The sequence below is a fragment of the Manacus vitellinus genome, unplaced genomic scaffold (assembly GCF_001715985.3).
Source record: "Manacus vitellinus isolate BGI_N305 unplaced genomic scaffold, ASM171598v3 scaffold_85_pilon, whole genome shotgun sequence".
NCBI lineage: Eukaryota > Metazoa > Chordata > Aves > Passeriformes > Pipridae > Manacus > Manacus vitellinus.
In genome coordinates, this window is record NW_021940845.1 from 86,251 (window position 1) to 105,554 (window position 19,304).

The following is a 19,304-nucleotide window of genomic DNA, read 5'->3' on the forward strand; positions in this document are numbered from 1 at the left end:
TTTGTTTGGTTTTGGCTTTTATATATATATATTACTTTTTATCTTTTCTGAGAGAAAGATGGACATGAAGGGAAAAAACCAAAAATCAGTCATGTATGAAGGCAAACTGAGGTCAGATGATGGGGTTCACATGGCAAACACTTCAATATATGTGAATATACAACAATACAGTATTTTTGTTTAGGACATGCTCAGATCTTAGCAGATACTGCTGCGGGGCATATTCAGAAATTTTTCACTGTCTCCTTTATAAAACACACGGTTCCTCTTTCAAAACTGTGAACACTAAAAGGTTGAATAGAAAAAGAAAAAGAGGAATAAAGTCTTACCGTGTATCAGTCCTTACTCTGGAGCTTTCACTCTGTGTAGGACCTTAAATACCGGGAAGAGAAAGACAACAGAAGTATAAGCAACACTTGGAATGATTTCCAAGGAAAGCAGCACCTTTGATGCTCACACTTCTTTCCAGTGGGGAGGTCAGACACTATGTGCTGCTCATCTACTGTGTTTCAAGCCAGTATGTTTTGCATGTTGCTGTGTGTGAGTACCATTTTTTAAACCAATGCCCCCGTGGGTAACACTTCCATCTTATGGAGGATATACCAGGATATCACCTGACTGTATGAACATTCCCCAGCACACACAGTTTAATAAAGCTGTCTTTGTAGCAGTATAAAACAATGCTCATTCTTTAAGTGGAGCTGGTTTTTCATATTCTCCTCCTTTCAGTGATGACAAACAGAGTAGAAAGGACAAAAACTTCTCAAAAATCTTCTCTTTGGTTGGCTGAGGGCTTTGCTTTCTAGGGCTCTCTAGCCCAAACCCTTCCCCTTCTCAGTAAATTATCTAACATAAAGGCATTGAAGCAGGTACAAAATATGGCTGCACTCCAAAAAAATTACAGCAGCTCAGCCTAGATTTGCAAATGCTTTGCAACTACTTATTCAGCCAGCTTGGAAATATTTGCCTTTTGTGCCAGCATTTGCAAACCTTGAATATGCAGCACAGAACTGCTCATTCATGTAGATGGCACCAATAGTTTATTTCCATAGAATTAAACACGTCATTAACAAAGAAATCAGTTCTCAGCTCTGATGGGAACTACAGGCAGATCTAGGCCAAAGACAAGGATGTAGGCATGGAAAGGCTTAGGATAATGTGCTGTTAGTGGCCTGTGCATGGAAGGGATTTAATCCCAGAAAGAAATCTTAAGTCACTCCATAAAGCAACTCCATAAACAAGGTATTTGCCTGATGTCCCTTCAGCCTGTACAACGTGTTACATTGCTCCAACATGGAACCTTCTCCTTGTGGGCTGCAGTCCCCTGATAATCTGGGAACCTTCTGCTGAGCTTCTGCCTTGGTCTGCTGAGCCCAAACCTGCACAGACTCAACTCCACTACCTGCAGGACTTTTCCCACCTTTTTCCCAGTAGGTAAACTTTGTGTAATGGAAGAAAGCACAGATGAAAATCAAGTCTTGCATAAGAGGCCAATTTGTTACTTCCACTGGGTATTTCTGTCACTGCTCTACCAGCCCCACACATCCCCAGCACTCAGCTTTTATTTGCAGAAAAATCCCACACAATCAGATCATGTGGTTGATCCCTTTGAAAAGATGCAAAGAAAATGGACTAAAAGCTTTAAGAAATAATGATTACAAAGCTAGTGTGTTAATTCAAGTTTCTTACGATACTTAGATGAAATCTCACAGTAACTTCCTCTAGTACTTGGAAAAAAAACAAACCCAACCCTACAACCCAAAAGCCTAAAACTTGCCAATTAAGTGCCCAGTTGGTTGCTAGAGCAGTCAGTCTCCCATGCTGCCTTCTGGAGAAATAACCTCTTGTCTTAGTTCTACCTCACAATGTACAATTATCTCAGAAATGCTCCACTCTCTGTCCTGCACCAGTGGAATTAAAATTCTTTACCTTTTTATTTTTGTGTATTAAACTTGAATACATGTGAAATGTCTTTCAGTTAAAGTGAAGCCACCAACTAAACAGGAAGTGGATCCCTCTCTGTAGCTCTCCACAGGGAACTAAAATCTATGAATAACTTTATTTAAATGGGTTATTTTAAGAAAAAATTAATATAAGCCCATGTCTCCTAGTGAGTAGAATACTTATTACTATGATGGTGAGATCAAACTGACTTACTTAATATTTTTCCATTTATGATGTTATTAAAACCCAGGGAAGCTAGGGACTTCAATTAGAGTTTGGGATTGCTAGATAAAAGTTTGCAAAGTCCACAAAATAGAGATGTTGATCTTGTTTTTGTTACAGTAAGGCTGAAGCTCTTCCCTGTGAACTACGACTCCACCTCAAATAAAAACGTGTGACATTTCTGGTCTCCACAAACAGGAGGTTACAGCAACTGCTGCTGTCATTATCATTACAACACTGGGTTAAAGCTTCCCAACAAAAAGCTCTGGACAGCAGATGTGTAAGGGGCATGTTTGAGTTGAAAGGCACTTACTTCTTGAGGTTGAGGTTTCCCCATTGGTGAGGAGCTCGGGATCCACCTGCATCCCGTCGAGACAGACCGACAGATCCCCCACCACCTCTGCTGGTTCTCTGTCACCAACCAGATGCAACGTCACCACCACCTGCTCAACTGAACACAGCAGAGAACAAGGGCACTTCATCCTACTACAGCATGAAAAAGGGCTTTTTATCCACAGACCACAGTGGTCAAGGGGGAAAATAACCCAAAACAACCCCCACAGCTACAGCTCTGCCTCTCCATTGTTTTCTGTGTGGTAAAACTGATCATCTTCATGTGTCAGTAGAAAGTGATTATTTCCACAAAAAGGGGCAAACTGGAGCATAAGCTTGTTGCTGCCTAAAGAAAGGACTGTCATTAAAGCAGAGATTGAGCCTCACATTTCTGCAGCAATTAATGCACCCGTCCTCAATACTGAGTTAGGAAGTGTAACTCACTTTATTCTTGATACAGAACAGATATCAATTCTATCTTCTGACTTAAATGCTTCACCTTTATCTAATGACATTCACATTTAGAATGTGAAGATTTTCCATCATAGCTCCAGATCAATGGTATATTCAGGGTAAACAACTGGTTTTCAGTGAAACAGAACTGTAAATAAACATTCCTGCTGAAACAGTTTAAAACAAACCCCAGTGAACTCCAGCAGGTGCCTGGTGTCAGACACCAAATGCAGACATCCAAGGGGATTTTCACCCAGGTCCAGCAGGACAGGAGATGCCAGGAGAGCAGCCAGGGTGTGCAGAATCCTGTATTTCTCCTTCAAGCTTCCCAGGATGCACATACTGCCCAAAGTTCTAAGATGTATGAAACAATACAGTATATCCCCATGGCATTATTTAGAACAAAAATACCTTTACACATTTCCTGTCTAGTACCAGGAACATATCGGAGGTCTCATTTTCAAGCTATAGAAAAGGAAAGACTTGTCTTTAATTAGCCTTTCACTCACTCTTGCACACACCAGCAAAGTGAAAAACATCCTGTTTTCAGTGACACCACGTCAGACTCTGTATAACCAAAAAAAATGACTGAAAAAGTAGGAGGAAGCTCATGAAATCAACTTATAGCACCCAAAGGGATCCTTAAGGGCCATCTACAGGGCTGCACACAGCATTGCTGCTCATTAACAGACAATTCCTCACAAATTCTGCAGCATTACAGGGTATTGTTAATCCGGTACTTACGTTTCATACTGTTGGATTTCAGTGTCTCATGAATATCCAGAGCAGCACTTCCCAGAAGGACATCAGATTTTAATGTTTGATGGCTCCAGACTCGAAAGTTTAATTTACTTACAGGAGTGACAATTCTGAAAAGAAAAAGTTGAGCACTGTAAGGGCATTTGTTGGTGGGGAAGTGGGTGAACTGAGCCATTTACTTCAGCTGTCACAAAGTTATTTGGAAAACAAAGCAAAAATGGAGGTAACATCAAACCATTTCTATTTATCACATTCTCATGTGCAGTCATGTGCATGTCACATAAATCAAGACTGTTGCAAGGCTGTTCATAGACTGAGTACATTTTATATTACTACTATTTTAGGGGAAATATCTACAGAAAACCTTCCAGCAACTCCCTAGTAATACATAGTAAATTCCATAACAGCAACTTCAAAGCAATTTCTAATACTGACACTCTTTTTCTATAAGGAACATTCTAACATTGATGTATTTTTCAATTATTTTAATTGTGAGAAACAGGTATTACAGACACAGGTTTATTTTCTCATTAATTTCACCTGTACATGGCTGATAAGCCCAGACTTCCCCAGTCAGACCATCCCTTCAGAAGATCCACCCAACCAACTGCCTCCCAGAAGAGGAACCCACGGTCCATCCCCATTTGAAGAAGCCATTACACTTTTTCTTTTTATCCTGAATCTGAATGTAAGCAGCTGTGCCAAAGTATTTCCTAAAAACAACTTCCTTCACTAAGCTGCAAGCAGCATTAGTGTAATCTTCAATGAACTTGATATGCCTGGGGTGTCTCTGCTCAGCTCCTGCTCAATGAGAGCAGAACAGACCCATGTATGGACTTGCCACAAACATTTCCATTAGAAAGAAAAAAAAGCTTTAAAAGTTACAAGAAAGTTCTGCTCAGCTACACTGATATGCATGTAAAAGCACAAGCTTTTCTTAATACATTTGTTTTCAATGCAATAGTAGTGACTAAAACTTCAGAGTGATCTGAATTACAATAAATAGGTAGAAAAAGGGTTTTCAATAATAAGGCAGCAATGTCCAAGTGCTTCAAGAAGAATAATCTAGAATTTAAGCATAAGCAAATCACAGAATCATAGAATGGTTTGGGTTGGAGGGACCTTAAAGCCCATCCAGTGCCACCCCCTGCCATGGGCAGGGACACCTTCCACCAGCCCAGGTTGCTCCAAGCCCCATCCAGCCTGACCTTGGACACTTCCAGGGATGGGGCAGCCACAGCTTCTCTGGGCACCCTGTGCCAGGGCCTCACCACCCTCACAGCCAAGAATTCCTTCCCAATATCCCATCCAAACCTTCCCTCTTTCAGCTCAAGGCCGTTCCCCCTTGCCCTGTCACTACCTGCCCTTGTGAAAAGTCCCTCTCCAACGTGCAAGCACAAGACTGACCTTTATCCCAGAGTTCCATGTCCCATTCTAAAGATCAAATTAAATTTTGTAGAACCTGTGTATCTTTTTTTCCCATGCTTCACACTTCCTATCATCTACAACACAAACACTGAGCCAAGCAAACCTCAACAGACGTGTTCATCTTGAATCTGATGTTAGTTTTGTACTCTGGAAGCACAAATTAACTGGGAATTTTGTATTCATGCTGGAGTTCAGAGGTGCACAAGACAGAGCCAGCTACCTGTGCTATGGCCTGGTACACACAAGATGGTACACAAAGAACAGCTACACTTTTCAGCCACAGCATTTCTGAAAAACTGTAACCTTAAGGATGACAACAAAAATGTGCACGGGAAAGTCAGTTGAAATATTAAATTACCTTACTGCCCCTACTACTGACAGAATTAGAGCTCCTTTGATATGCCACATACATTAATACAGAATTTATTCCCTCATAAACACTGAGCACAATGCAATAGTTTGCAAATATCCATTCCAGACTCTATTATATTTGCTCCAAAATATCTCAATGACATGTAACATTAAACACTTTGCTTAAAATAAAAATACAACCTTCAAGTCCACTGTCAGGTGCATTAATTTAGCTCAAACAAATTGGAAAATGAAACCAAACCTACACTGTAAGATGCTGTTTCCACTTTGGACTGTTTGTATTGTTGCACTTTTCTGTCTTCTTTGACTGTCCATCTACTGAGACTTCCACATAAGGGCTAGGTCCAAACCATTTATTCTTTTCCTTTAGTTTTGCTGAAATCACTGTTAAGAAAGAGAAAAACCAATAATTCAGTATTCAAGTGTCAGGTCATTGATGCCTGACAGTAACATTCAAGGAAAAGACCACATGAGATGGATAAAAATGTTCTTGCATTTCAGATTATTTTAGACAATGCTAAAGTTGACACAAATGCCTAAAATATGTAACATCGGATGATAATTAATAATAATCAGTACAAGATCCACAAAAGTGCTCAGGTGTTGCAAGCAGAAAATATCCTCTACAACCTTCTCCTGTCTACCACCAGCCAAGAGAATTCCTAGACTCTGTTACACTTGCTTGCTAAAAAGCTCAAAACATGATCTGCCTCTTATGAAGGTGGAAAGCTGCCACCACTTCTGGTGAAAAGAAAATCATTAAGAAAAACAGTTTTATGTGAAGTTTTCTGTATCAAACCAAACTTACAGAAAAGCTGAAGGCATATTTCAGTAACTACCTCCTGTTACAGAAACAACAAACCTGGACAGGTCTTGCAGCCCCAGAGCTTTAATGTGGGGGGTTGGTGGGTGGTTTTGGGGTTTTTTTGGTGGGTTTGGGGGCTCAAATGTTTTTTTAAGCATTCAGCATCGAGTGCAATGCTCCTGTCTTTCCAAACACAGTGGTTATGTTGCCTCTGTTTAAGACATGGGTCTACAACTGACATCTGACTCCCAGGAGTGTTCTCTTGGCAACACTAAACTCACAAAAGAGCACTTAAGATACTATCATTTCCATCAGCCAGTGAATTCACTGTTCTAACAAAGAACAACTGGCTCTCCTATGTGTTTGTCACTCACTACCTCCTTAACAAGGATGACTAATTCAGGCCCATCTGGCTAATCTGCCCAGATTCCCTTTATAGTCTGTGCTCCTTTAGAGATTTACAGAAGTAGCTTAGTATAAACTGCTCGGAGCTGCTCCCAAGGGAAACTCTTTGTGTATTACAGACACCTCACAGACATTAACTCCTTCATTTTCACAAACAGCTCCCCATCCCTTCCCCTCCTGCTTCCAGCACCTCTGCCTCAACACCACTAATTATCTCAAGACCTTCCTGGAGGCAGCAGAAATCAGCAGATTTGTCCCTACTTTGAAGGTTTGTTCTTCCCCAGACACTCTGAAAGTTCATTCAAAACCACGGAGGGCAGCAGGAGGGGGAGTTGAGGGCAGGGCAGAGGGCAGGGAACACCTGCTTGCACAGGCAGTAGTTGGCTGCAGACTGTGGTTGAACTTCTACAGAAATTCAGAACTGCTCAAATATCTCAGTAGTCTCAATTCCAAACACTGAGGCATTCATTCCACTTCCCTGTCTTTATGTGAGTCCCAGGCCTGTACTGGAGAAAGCCTGAGGCATCAACCACCACTTCAATCCTTGGCTCTGCTCTCCACCCCTGTGTGGAGGATGGACCTCCTTCCAAACCTCCTGTAATTTCTCTCCAACATCAACCTGCAGGGACAGGATTTCTCTGATTTCCACAGGTCTTCCACGCTGAGGGTGCCAAGTTTACTCTTGATGCTTCTCAACACAGACCTGCACATCCCCCCAGATCTCCCATTCAGCTTTAATGCTTCAGCTAAATCTGCCAGAGAGCAGAAGTGAGGAACCTTGGTAATTCCATTTCAACAGCTGCTCTGTCGGTGAGGCATTACAAAAAACAAAGCATGTCATGTAAACCCATTCCCAAACAATCCACAGGGGCTCAATTACAGTGATACTCTCACCAACACCTTTCTTAAAGCTCCTTGGCAATGGTGGCCATAAAAACATGTAACAAGGGAGAAGCAATAAGTCAAATTTAATGAACAGCAGTGCAGGTTCACTTAGCTAGAGATGTGAGAAGAGTGTCAGGAGAAAGTGTCAGATTTGATATTCTGCCAGGTTTCAGTAAGTGTAAGCAGTATCATAATGCATTATTCCATTTCCAAGAGGAGTGCTCTGAACCATTTACTAAACAGCATTCAAAAAGAATTATTCCTTCCTTTTTCTATTTTACACAAAAACATATCATTTCAAAATGCATTTAAGATAAAATCCTAAATAACAGAGCTCTATTTCTACCAAGTAATGATGGCATAACACCATCAATTGCATTGTGTGACTTCTCTCGGGCTTTGTACAACTCAAAACTTCCCAAAATACATCATCATAACCTCTGGTTAATTGTGGGAAAAACACTTCCACATTTCTAACCAGAAAAGATATGTAATTTCAAAAGGCTTACCAGTGATCTGGAGCTGTGATTTCATGGACAACCCACTGGCTGGTCCTGATCTGGACCCACTGCCAGCCATAATATGGGCTGGATCTTGAATCTAGATGGAGAGAGAAGATAAACATTTCAATCCTCAGAAAATCAAAGGTTAATCTGGTTTTTCACCTGTAGATACGTTATTCTGCAAGCAAAACCACACTTGTCTGTCCAGCTCCTTTCCACTCCCCCAAAGTGCAGAATATGCTTTGCAAAAGGCTCAGTCTCTATTACACAACCTGTAACTGCTCAGGTCCAAGGCAAAAGAGGTCTTTTGATTTTGTCACTTCAGTGTGCCAATTAACTGAGTCAATGATGTTCTAATTGCTAAGTTTGCTGTACCTCTCATGTCTGGAACACCTGCCTGTTTTGATGTCGTAACTCCTGGGTAAGTTTATCTTCCCATGACAAGTATTACTTGGGTTTTTTTTAAAAAAACACAACAAAACAAACAAACCAACCCACAATCCACAAGTACAGCAAAAAGACTGAAAATAAATTATTAAATTAAAAAGTGAATTTCAAATTTAGAGCTACCTGCTTTTGTATGTTTTTTTGTTTTCCCCTGGTCAGACCAAGTCTACAGATGGGCTGTAACTCTACAAAGCAGTCAACTAGAGAAGGAAATACATCCCTTTAGAAAGAGGGCAACACAACCTTCAGTTCCTACAGCTAACACACCCCAACCCTCCCACCTGGGCTGGCCTGATCCTCCCACCCAGGAGGCAGCACATGTCCCTCCTACCCTTTGAACTCAACTCAGTGTTTGGTTCTGGGGGCAGGGGGAGGAAGTGGACAATATACAATATACATTACAGAGCTTCCATATCAACCAACAGAAGTGAAGTGGTGTGCTGTTATATTAAGAACAGGCACCCCTTTGGAATATCCAGATATTCCTGTCTCCATTTTTACAACACCTTTTCAGCTCAACATCCCCTCCCAGCTGAACTAGATATAAGACTCTACAGCACATAAATCAGTGGATAACAAATGGATTATTGAAGACTCCAACTTGCCTGCTGGATACAACTCCATCCCTGCCTGTCCTGCCGTGCTCCCTCCTTTGGGACATTTCCACACTGCTCATAACCCACTGCAAAGCATCCCTGCCCCTCTGTGCAGCACGTGCTGGCTCTCAGGGCACTCTCTGCACACAGCATGACCCCCACAAGGACAGGAACGTGTTGGCTTCAGCTGCTGCTCTCTCTGCCTGGACTCAGAAGGCTGTGTGTGTGACCTGACCAGCTGATAACACCACCAGCAGTTTATCTCACCTCGGGCACACCCAGCCTCTCTGGGCCAAGCAAACAAGAATTTGTACCAGGAGACCAGATCTGAATACGGCAACTTTCTTTTTACAGGCTGCAATTTGAAGCAAAAGTCTGTATACTGTGACAGTTGCAGTGAAATTGGTAATTCCATGGGTATTTGGAAGTGGTGAAATGGGAAGCTCTTGCATCCTACAACGTGCTGATGCCAGTGTTCCCCACTGCAGAACGTGACACCACCAAAACCAGTACTAACCATTCACTTCAGTAGTATTTGGTGTTAATAGTTCAATTACTAAATTTCAGATGTGAATCACACAAATCTAAATTGTGCTAGAGTGAAAAGGCTTTTAATAGAAGTATTTAAAAAGTAGCCTAAATTTAAAACATTTAGAAGACAATTCTTAACTCTGATCCTGTGACTGGTTCTACCAAACACCCTGGGTATCTTTTACATTTCAGGAGAACAATCAGATCACATCTAGACCAACACTGAAATAGTCTGGAGGAGTTCAGATTTTCAGAAGAGCTGCTATTTCCCACCTGGAGCAATAACACTGCACAGAACACACCTGTTATCACTGAACTCATACAATAAGCATTTACACCTCACAACAGTCATTCAGAAGCACATGGGAAGGGTAACTTTCATTTCTAACCTGCAAATACACTTATTGAAATGATTCTAGGAACACTTGAGCATTTTCATTGAGAATGTGCAGAAAAATCCAGCAGCTTAATCCCTTCTGAAATGAGTGTCCTGCAGCCACCTCCTAAGTTAACACGTGTGGATGTACAAGTGAGTGCCAGGAGACACAGCCTTCACCAACGACTGGCTTAAGGAAAATCCCAGGCATCTACTGCCTCCCAATATTTCTAAACCCATGAAACTACATTACACATTGTTTAAGTTCTCTCAGCTGCCAGAAAGTTTCTAATTATTTTTGAACAATAAAACTGAAGAGCCTTAGTTTTTTGGCACGCTTGCTAAAAATCCAGTTAAAGCAAGATCCATTAATCAGCCAGGAAAAAGGAGAGTTCCAGAGGAAGAAGCAGCAATTTACAAAGTGCCCTGCACTTCAACAGCCCCGTTTCTCTTTCCATGTTTTCCAATACCTTGACTCCAATGCCTCTTCTACTCCCCTCAAGTGCCAGCTGAAAAAGGCTCCACAAGTGGAAGCTGTTCCATGCCAGGCTTCCAGCCAGGAATAATCACTGAACACCCACAGCAGCTTTTCTCTCAGCTGGGCACTAATTCCAGTCCCTTCCCTACCATGCCTGGACATACTCTACCCACAGCTTTCACAAGTCACCTCCATCAACTCCTAGCTGGAATGGATCAGTAAGTAAGGAAGTCTGCAGTGGGACACACAGGAAAAGTGGAAGAAGAGAGCAGGACTTGCAGGTGGAATTACATACACTTCATTTTCTTAGGAAACAAAGCTACAATAGATTAATTAGCCAAATAAGAATCCATGGCGATTATTGAACTAGACTTCGAAAGAAGCACAAAGAGTGCAAAAGGCAATAACCCCACCAGTCACACACATCTAGCTGATTTCTGTATTTAATTAAACTTAAAGTTTAGCATTTTACTTCTCTTTGTTTATATAACAAATACACCAAACGGATTTAATTTGTGTGCAAGAAACTACTGTATTAACAGCTTATTTTTAATGGTAACACTGCAGATGATTTCAACCCAAAACCAGCCTAGGGCTACTTGTAAACTTCAGCACAAAATAAGAAAACATATACTCCTCAATCATTATTAAAGTAATTCCATTTAGTTTTATTACAATACAAACAATATTTAGGATTCTGTGAAAAGCAAATGTCTTTATAAATTCAGTGTAATGCAACAAGTACTTTCACAGGTTGAAACTATAATTTCAAACAACTGAGAATGCACATTTTTTTTCTGCAGTAGAAAATTACACACATCTTCGTGGATATTTAGGGATTTGGTGTGGTTTGGGTTTGCTTTGGGGTTTTTTCGTTGTTCTGGCTTTGTTTTAAATTATAGTGAACTCCTACTGTCATTTTTCTCCCAGATGCTGCTACCCACTTCCAAGAAACCCACCAGAATCTGAAATTTAGGAACATGAAAGCTGAAAGGTTTGACAGCTGTGACAGAGCAGGGCAGTGCAATGGATATTCAGAGCACGATCACACAAGTATAATTTTCTCAGAAATGAACCAGACAAACTCTTTGGCATATAAGGAGACACAGGTCAGCAATAATATCTTGCTGTTAAAAATAAACCACTCAAATGGTTGCCTGAACCTCTTCAGTGGCTCCATACCTACTCCCCAGGAGGTTTAGCTTTATAACATCCTACTCTAACATGTAAATTGTTAGATAAATTATGCTCAGCTTCATAATTGCCTCTGCCATTGCTGGTACTCAGGCAGGTTGGAACAAAGTTGCTTTAAATAAATCTGCCTCACAGTAGGAAACTCAGACCAAGCATCCTTTTGGCATTGTCTGAACCCCCCCTGGAGCATTCCCAGCAGCTCCCCTGGGCAGTGGGGATGCTGCTGGGCCACCCTGCTCCAGCTGCTGGGGCATTTCAATCCCAGGAGCTTGGAAGGAGCTTCTCACCCCAAAAAATCAGGGACTATAAACAGAAGAAAAATGCTATCAAAGGCTTGAGAGATCTTCAGTGTCACACCAATTTATCTGACTTTATACCAGTGATGGAATTCATCTGGTAAAGAACTGACTTAGTGTCACAGGAATTTTGTTTTATATTTATTTAAAAGAATCGAAGACGTAGGTGAGAATGAAACCCTCTGACTATGTATTACACCCTCAGCTTTGAAAATATGTTGGCACATGCTCTTTATAATTCAAAAAATACTGAAATAATTGCACATTGTTGGCTGCTGTGAGCCTTATGTTTAGTAATTACTTTTAAGAACAGGCTCAACTGCTCTTTACAGGTGTTCTAATTCAAAGTGCATTTGCTGCTTCAATAATAGAGACAAAAAATTGCATAATGAGAAGATTTCTTTCACACACCTGGTAATTTTATCAATGGTTTTGAAAACCTCACTATGTAACAGGAATAGAGACTTCTGGAAAGAGCATAAAATATACTAAGTTTTGTTTACAAAACTGCATGTAAGATGTAACACCAACGGGTATGTGATAAATACGTGGACTTTATGTGTGAGAAATTAGAGAAATGCTTTCTCTCCTTCCCCCAAAACACTGAAGCCTCTTTTTAACTGAAGACATGCATATTGTGGAAAAGGGTTTTTCTCTTTAATGTTAGCTGTAAATACACAGAGCCCAGGCAGAGACAGCAAGTTTGGCAACTTACTTGCTTAGCAAATTTGCAGTTACTTTAACTGTTCAACTTTCATCTTTAAAGTAAAATGTGGTTTGACAAAGCTGGTTTTAGTGGTTTACACTTTTTCCCCCCCTTAAAATAAGTTTTTAGGCCATGGTCAGGTTTGCCCAAACAAATCAAAAGACAGACAGAAAGGCAGAGACTGCTGAGTAATCAACCAGGGAGAAAAGAATAGACACAGATTATGAGTGTTGAGTACAGGTTGGAAAGGGAAGCAATCCTGAGGTTTGCATCAAGGGATATTTATATAAGGGATGGAACAGAGAGGGTTTAACACAAAGTGCAGCCTGGCTCCTTTGGTGTTGCTGTGAGAGCAGCACTACCCCCATTTACTGGGGAGGCTGGAAAATCCAAGCAGCCTGTGCTGTATCACAACTGCTGACATTGAAAATGCCCATTTTTGAACAAATATGACCCTGGCTTGGAGTTCTGAGCTGTGTGGTCCTGTCTCCCCAGGCAGAGGCAGCACAAGCACAGCTCCCTGCAGCCCCACACTCAGGTTATCCAGGTACAGCTGCACTGGGAACAGCCAGGGAGATCCCAGCCCAGAGATAACACTGGAGCCAGTTCAATACACTGGCTAAAAATGTATTTGTGGGAAATACAACTGAATCAGTTTGGGAAGCAAACCAAGTGACATGACCTTCAGAGGCTGCAAGGAGGGAAAAGCAATATATATAAACCACAAAACAAAGGAAAGGAGGTGCCCAACTCCTGTCCCGTTTCTACACTGGACTTGCTAATGAGAAATTCTTGACACTGCAGCAGAAACTTCACCCATTATGTGTCTTCAAATTGGGTCCTTTGATTTTTTTCCATATCTGATCCATGTATACAGCATATACAATCCGCTGTACTTCTGGCTCAACACAGGAATCACTTTTTTTTTTTTTACATCTCTTTACAGAGGATCATTTCTGCACCCTTTCAAAGCACAGTGATGTATCAGTCAGAAGTCACAGCCCTTCTAAATCAACAGGTCTAATTCTACAAGTGAGATTATCTGAATCTGTTCTCTAGAACTGAATTTATTGAATCTTTTTCTGCTATGAGCAAACACACCTTGTAGAGAATGTAATGGAGATGTTCCATTGAGATGAACAAAGAAGAAATGGAAATGTGTGTCTAAAATCAGCAAAACAGAGGCTAAAATGGCTTTGACTGATAACAAAAGACACTCCTTGCAGGAATAAAACTGAGGAGTGTTTGTGTCAAGGCCAGGATGCCTTCGCTCTGATAAGACTTCAGCAGATGCCTGGCCAGCAAAACAGCCTGTGCTTCAAAGAGTAAATTGCCAGCAGGGTTATGTCACATCACATATGTCATTCCTTTTCCTGTCAGCCCAACAGGAAAACATACTGTAGCTTTAGAGATACGGATATTCCAAATAAGGAAAAAACAACCACCATTAGCCCTCACTGAAGATTTATGGGGGCTGAACTAAGCCAGATTCTAGAGCAAAGGACTAGCAAAAAACAGCTCTTGACTCCCAAAGGATATAAAATATCTGTCTATGAAGTAGTTTGTTGTCACCAACAGGAAGCCAGAGCACAATAAACAGCGACAGATCCCATTAGTTCCATCCTCCATGGAGCACACAAGTGACACTGGCTATCCCAGCTAAACACATGGAAATGTCCTGGGGTCTGAGAGCACAGGGCTGTGAGAGAGGAGTAAATGAAATGTGTGGGAGAATGAGAGTGAGTGAGTACAATCAGTGTGAGATCTGAAGAGTCAGTACCACAGTCCCTTCCTGTGAAGTCTCACACTGGGTTTTGTTTTATCAGTTCCCTGTGACCTCGATGCTACGTGAATGGTGATGTGTGACAGCACATGGGTATCCCACAAAGGCAGCAAAAAAGGACTGTGTCACCAACAGATTTTAAATTACAGCAGCAAAGACTAAGGAACTAAACACTAGCAGCCTCAGACACCTTTTTTAGAAACAATTATTTATGCAACAGTAATCTTGAGTGCTGATTCCTTGTTTTTCCTAAATATCTACCACTTCAAAAGAGAACTGAACATTAGAATCCAAACTGAACACTTAGAATCCAAAGTTTCTAAGATGGCAATGCTGAAAAACATTTAACCTGCCTGTCAAAACAAAGACATTGCCCAAGGAAAGGCAGAGTAAGGCTGGAAATGTTGTGGCCAGACACTCAGTGATATTCACACTGTAACTCTTCCCTCAATACCTGGGATCACCAGCGTTCCTTGGTTAGAAAAACTGGTCCATCAACTTCAGAGGAGAGCAAAATGCTTCCAACACTGCCTGCAATCCAAATTAAACTGTCTTCAGGCCTCTCAAACTGAAGACTTATATCAAAATTATAGAGAATTCAGTCATTAGCATTTCTCTGTAGCGAGAAGCCTCCTTGTAAAACCTGCACCTCAGCAGAAAGAGTTCATCTGACTTTTTGGTACACACAGGCAGCATTTGACTGAACAAAAGAACTGGGGAAAAGACATGTAAAGAAACAGAACTGCAACACACAAAATTCAAAGAAAAAAACCACGTAATTTGACAGTTTTTCCCTCTTTCAGTGGTACATCAGTAATTCCCAACCAGAGGCTGTTCTTTGGCTAAAACTGTGGCAGGCAGGACAAAAGGGACCAAACAGGCATTGCCACCAACTTAGCTGCCTTTCCACTGAATTTCCTCTCTAACTAGGAGGATGTTAACTTCTACTAACTTTTAAGAGGGGGGAAAAAAGACAAAAGTGTACACGAACATCATATGCCTTGATTCCAAAAAGCCTGGCAAGAGCAGCCACTGCAGAGCTGCACAGGATAATTAAAACCATTTGTGAAAACAAAGAGATGGTCTATTTTTGTTTCAGCCATTTCCTTCTCATGGTACAATCCATTTCAAAGAGGACAACAATTCATATATGCAAACCACTAAGCTAAAACTGGTTCACTGCTGTAATCTTTGAAACAGAGCAATCCTTGAAATGGCTGGTTCTTAAATACCACCATTGGAAAACAAGATCAATTAAACTCGACATGCCTGGTAACCCCCAGGACAGAGAATTAAACCAATGTTGAGAAGACAAAGGAGAAGACAGTGAAACTGAAATAATTTAACTACCACAACCTTAAACACATCTTTAAATTGCTGGATTTACTGGTATTAACTGGACATTAACCGGATTAACTCCTGCATTTTACAAACCACTGCTTTTGGAAACTCATTTTGGCCTTAAAAATTCCTTTAAAAAATCTTTTGTAATCATACAGCTTCAACACAATACTGCACTGACTCAGAACTATGTTTCATCTTTTGTGATGAGATTTCAGGAAAATTTCCAGGGGGAGTTCACGACCAGCACAAAGTTACAATATGTGGACTGCAAGGGAAGCAGTTGCTTTGCAGGTAGCAAGGTAAGACTTTGCTTTTCATTCAAGAAACCAGATATGGCTGAAAGTTTCCAGGTGTTATCCCAGGCTGGCAACACACTCACAAGGTAATAGCTCAGTTACACAGGTCTGTGCTCTTTTATCTAGTTCACAATGAACAAAACTCTTTTCTAGTCCCCCTCTTCTGGGAGCTGACCCTGTAGGTCAAGAGTTCTAACTCACTGTTGGTTGCCTTTTCCTGCTGGAGTAAGGGAGCCCTAAGGTGTGAACACCATGGGGAAATACCCTTTTAGCATCTCCAAACACCAAAGTTCCCCTGACCTTACACATTCCTGTCATTAGACTGTTACTATAGACCTCTAACAAAATAAAGGCATCAAGTTCTAGCAATTAGAACTCTCATGTCCTGTAGAAATTAATGCCAGCCCTCCCTCTTAATTCTCCCACTTCCTTGCACTGTGACCCATGTCCCAAATGGACCTTTTGGAAATACAGGTTAAAAAAATAATCTGTGCTATAACTTCAGGGACATCCTTCCTCAGAGAGGGAAAAAGACAACTTGAAGCAATGTAATGGGCAGGCCTGTAGTGAGAGAGCCCTGACAAGCAACAAACCCTTTTATACTACACTTCTAAAAAAGCCCCAATTGTTTTATTTCCAGGTTTCTATAAAGAAAGCACCTAGAAAGCATAAACAACATTTTTTTTCAGTGGAAACCTTGGAAGACAATTTTCTGCAGGGAAAAGCAGACAGTGTGGCCAGACAGTTGTGAGCAGGTACTGTTAAACTGTGAGCTGACAGGGAGCTGAGCAGGTATCCAAAAGCATTTAATGCTCCTACAAAGCACAAATCCCAGCCTTGAGCACCTCAGTCAAATATTCATGGTGGTGTTGGCAACAGGTTATTTTAGACCTTACCATGACAGCATGCAAAGGAATCTTGAGAACTTTACCCAAAGTCCCTTCCTGCCTGTTGCTATGGGAAAGGGAAGGAAAGAATTTTTCTGGAGGCCTCTGCTTATCACTGCTTCAGCTGTGTGACACAGTAGTGAGGGAGACAGTCACATAAATCCACAAGCTATAAGCTACTTATTCATGTTATTCAATTAATTTTTAATTAGGGCAACAATATAATCTTAATGTGATCACCCAGATCAAAAATATCACATCAAAAGTTTAAGTTATTTCCCCCCCCCTTAAGCAATTTTCGTACTTGTAATCTATTAACTCATGATTGCTGGGAAGAGATAATTTATATTACCCTCCTTTTACTCCTCTTTTTGCAGTTTTAACAATTTTCTTGCAATGCAATGAGTTAGGAGAAATAGTCAGGAAATTAACATTTCCATATTTAAAACAAAGATATTCAAGGATCAAAAGTTATTTCACGTAAAACACACGATGAAAACTTGAAAAGATAAAAATACACCAAAAAAACCCCCAAAATTTTGCCTGTTATGAAATGCCCAGGAAATTAAGGAGACAAAATACACTGAGCAGGCACTGACTTTGAAGTGGTGGTACAAAGCCTTGTGAGAAAATTCACCCAGGATGAGAAAAGTGTGTTTGGTTTTATTCTCAGGCATTTCTGCACAGTCTAAACAACTGCCAGGCAGCATTTATCCTTTCATCTCTCAGACCCTTCCCATGTATTTCTGTTCTCCTTATGCTGTGCATTTAAGCAAAACACTGCCTAAAAACGATCTGAAAATAATGTAAGTGAAAATGTGTTACTGAAAGAGCACAGGAGGAGACAAGGGTATCTTAAAACAAGAACACACTTCTAGGAATTGGTTTCCAATTTCCTCTCCCACACTTTTTTTTTTTAATAGAATCACACATTTGGGTTGGAAAGGGCCTCTGGAGATCATCCCGTCCAACAACCCCCAAAACAGGGCTAACATCAATGTCAGTGTCTCTAACTTTCAGTACACTCAACTAGGAGCAAAATACAAGTTATAATAAAGGCATCTTACTAGATGCTCATGTTTCCAGATACAATGCCAACAAAGAGAGTGGCTCTGAGGCTTTGCACAAACATATATCCTATTCTCCTAGGGCATAAAGGTGCACAATGCCTTCCATCCTTAGCATGTCTGCCCTTACACATCTCTGGGCCACACTGCTGCTGAAACCTAGCAAAAGAAACAAAACATATTGAACAGGAAAGCTAAAATATAGTTACCTAGAGATGCAGTCCTTAGAAATGTCATTCCTCTTGGTATTTGCAATAACGTGGAAAAGGAGTGAGCAAAGAGGTGAACTCCAAAGACAACCTTTTCCAACCTAAGGGACGCCTTCCAATCCAGTTCAATCACCAGCAGCTTCCATTTGATAAGAGACTGTTTACTTCATAAAACCATATCTCAAACTACTTTGCTAAAACCACAGGACAAATCTAAAAGTTAAAACAAACAAACCAAACAAGATCTATTTTGTTACATGATTTAATTCACAGAAGTGCAGTAATTTTTCCACTACACGTTTGTACATTCATTTCATAGGGCTCTCAGTTGAAAGACTGAGAAGAGTTCCCAAGCTAACTCCTTTGGAAGCATTCTCCAGTTGTCTTCCAAAAATAATTCTGGATTTAGTAAATGCAACAGCTATTCCTTTAACACCTTCAGATGAATGTTCCTCTGTGCCTTTTATTAATAACAATCCATATAAATGCTTCCCTTTTTATCAATTTGGGTTTCTTTCTGTTTTGTTTAATTTCTTCTTGAAGACCTTCAGTGCTTCTTCATTTTCAACAATTGTTCATATTGTACACATTCACAGAAAATTAAAATAATTCCTTTCTAAAAGTTGCATTTCACAATAAGACTATTACCCTTTAGCTTGTATCAGCTCATTGCACTGTCTGAGGGCTCCTAAGTGTACTGAGGGAATTACTTGCCAAAACAGATCCCTTTTTTCTTACAGACCCATTTTCACCTCTTGTATTGTAATCATCCTAAAAACTCCTTGCCCACACCTTTCAGAAACACTGTAGCAGACCTGGTTTTTGTTACAGCTTCTCTTACAGTGGTAACAGCCTTTTCCCAGTGGTGAGGGTCTCTGAACTCTCCCCACACCTCCCCTAATCGGATTTGCTGGAGCTGTGCCCACATCCACGAGCAGGGAAGTACCAGGAGTGGGGCCAGGCAGACCCAATACCCACAGGGAAC

At 40.9% G+C, this 19,304-nt stretch overlaps 1 protein-coding gene across 1 annotated transcript in view; it reads right to left on the reverse strand.

The window, feature by feature from the left end:
- The window catches only part of ITCH (itchy E3 ubiquitin protein ligase), a 42,557-nt gene extending 24,209 nt beyond the window's left edge, over positions 1 to 18,348 (reverse strand). Inside the window, exons 1-6 of the mRNA XM_018085683.2 lie at positions 18,320 to 18,348; positions 8,116 to 8,206; positions 5,757 to 5,895; positions 3,697 to 3,821; positions 2,480 to 2,617; positions 330 to 372 (exon numbers count right to left, since the gene is read on the reverse strand). Coding sequence (XP_017941172.1) covers positions 330 to 372; positions 2,480 to 2,617; positions 3,697 to 3,821; positions 5,757 to 5,895; positions 8,116 to 8,185 — 515 coding nt within the window. The 5' untranslated portion in view covers positions 8,186 to 8,206; positions 18,320 to 18,348. The remainder of the gene's footprint in view (positions 1 to 329; positions 373 to 2,479; positions 2,618 to 3,696; positions 3,822 to 5,756; positions 5,896 to 8,115; positions 8,207 to 18,319) is intronic.
- Positions 18,349 to 19,304: the final 956 nt, after the last annotated feature.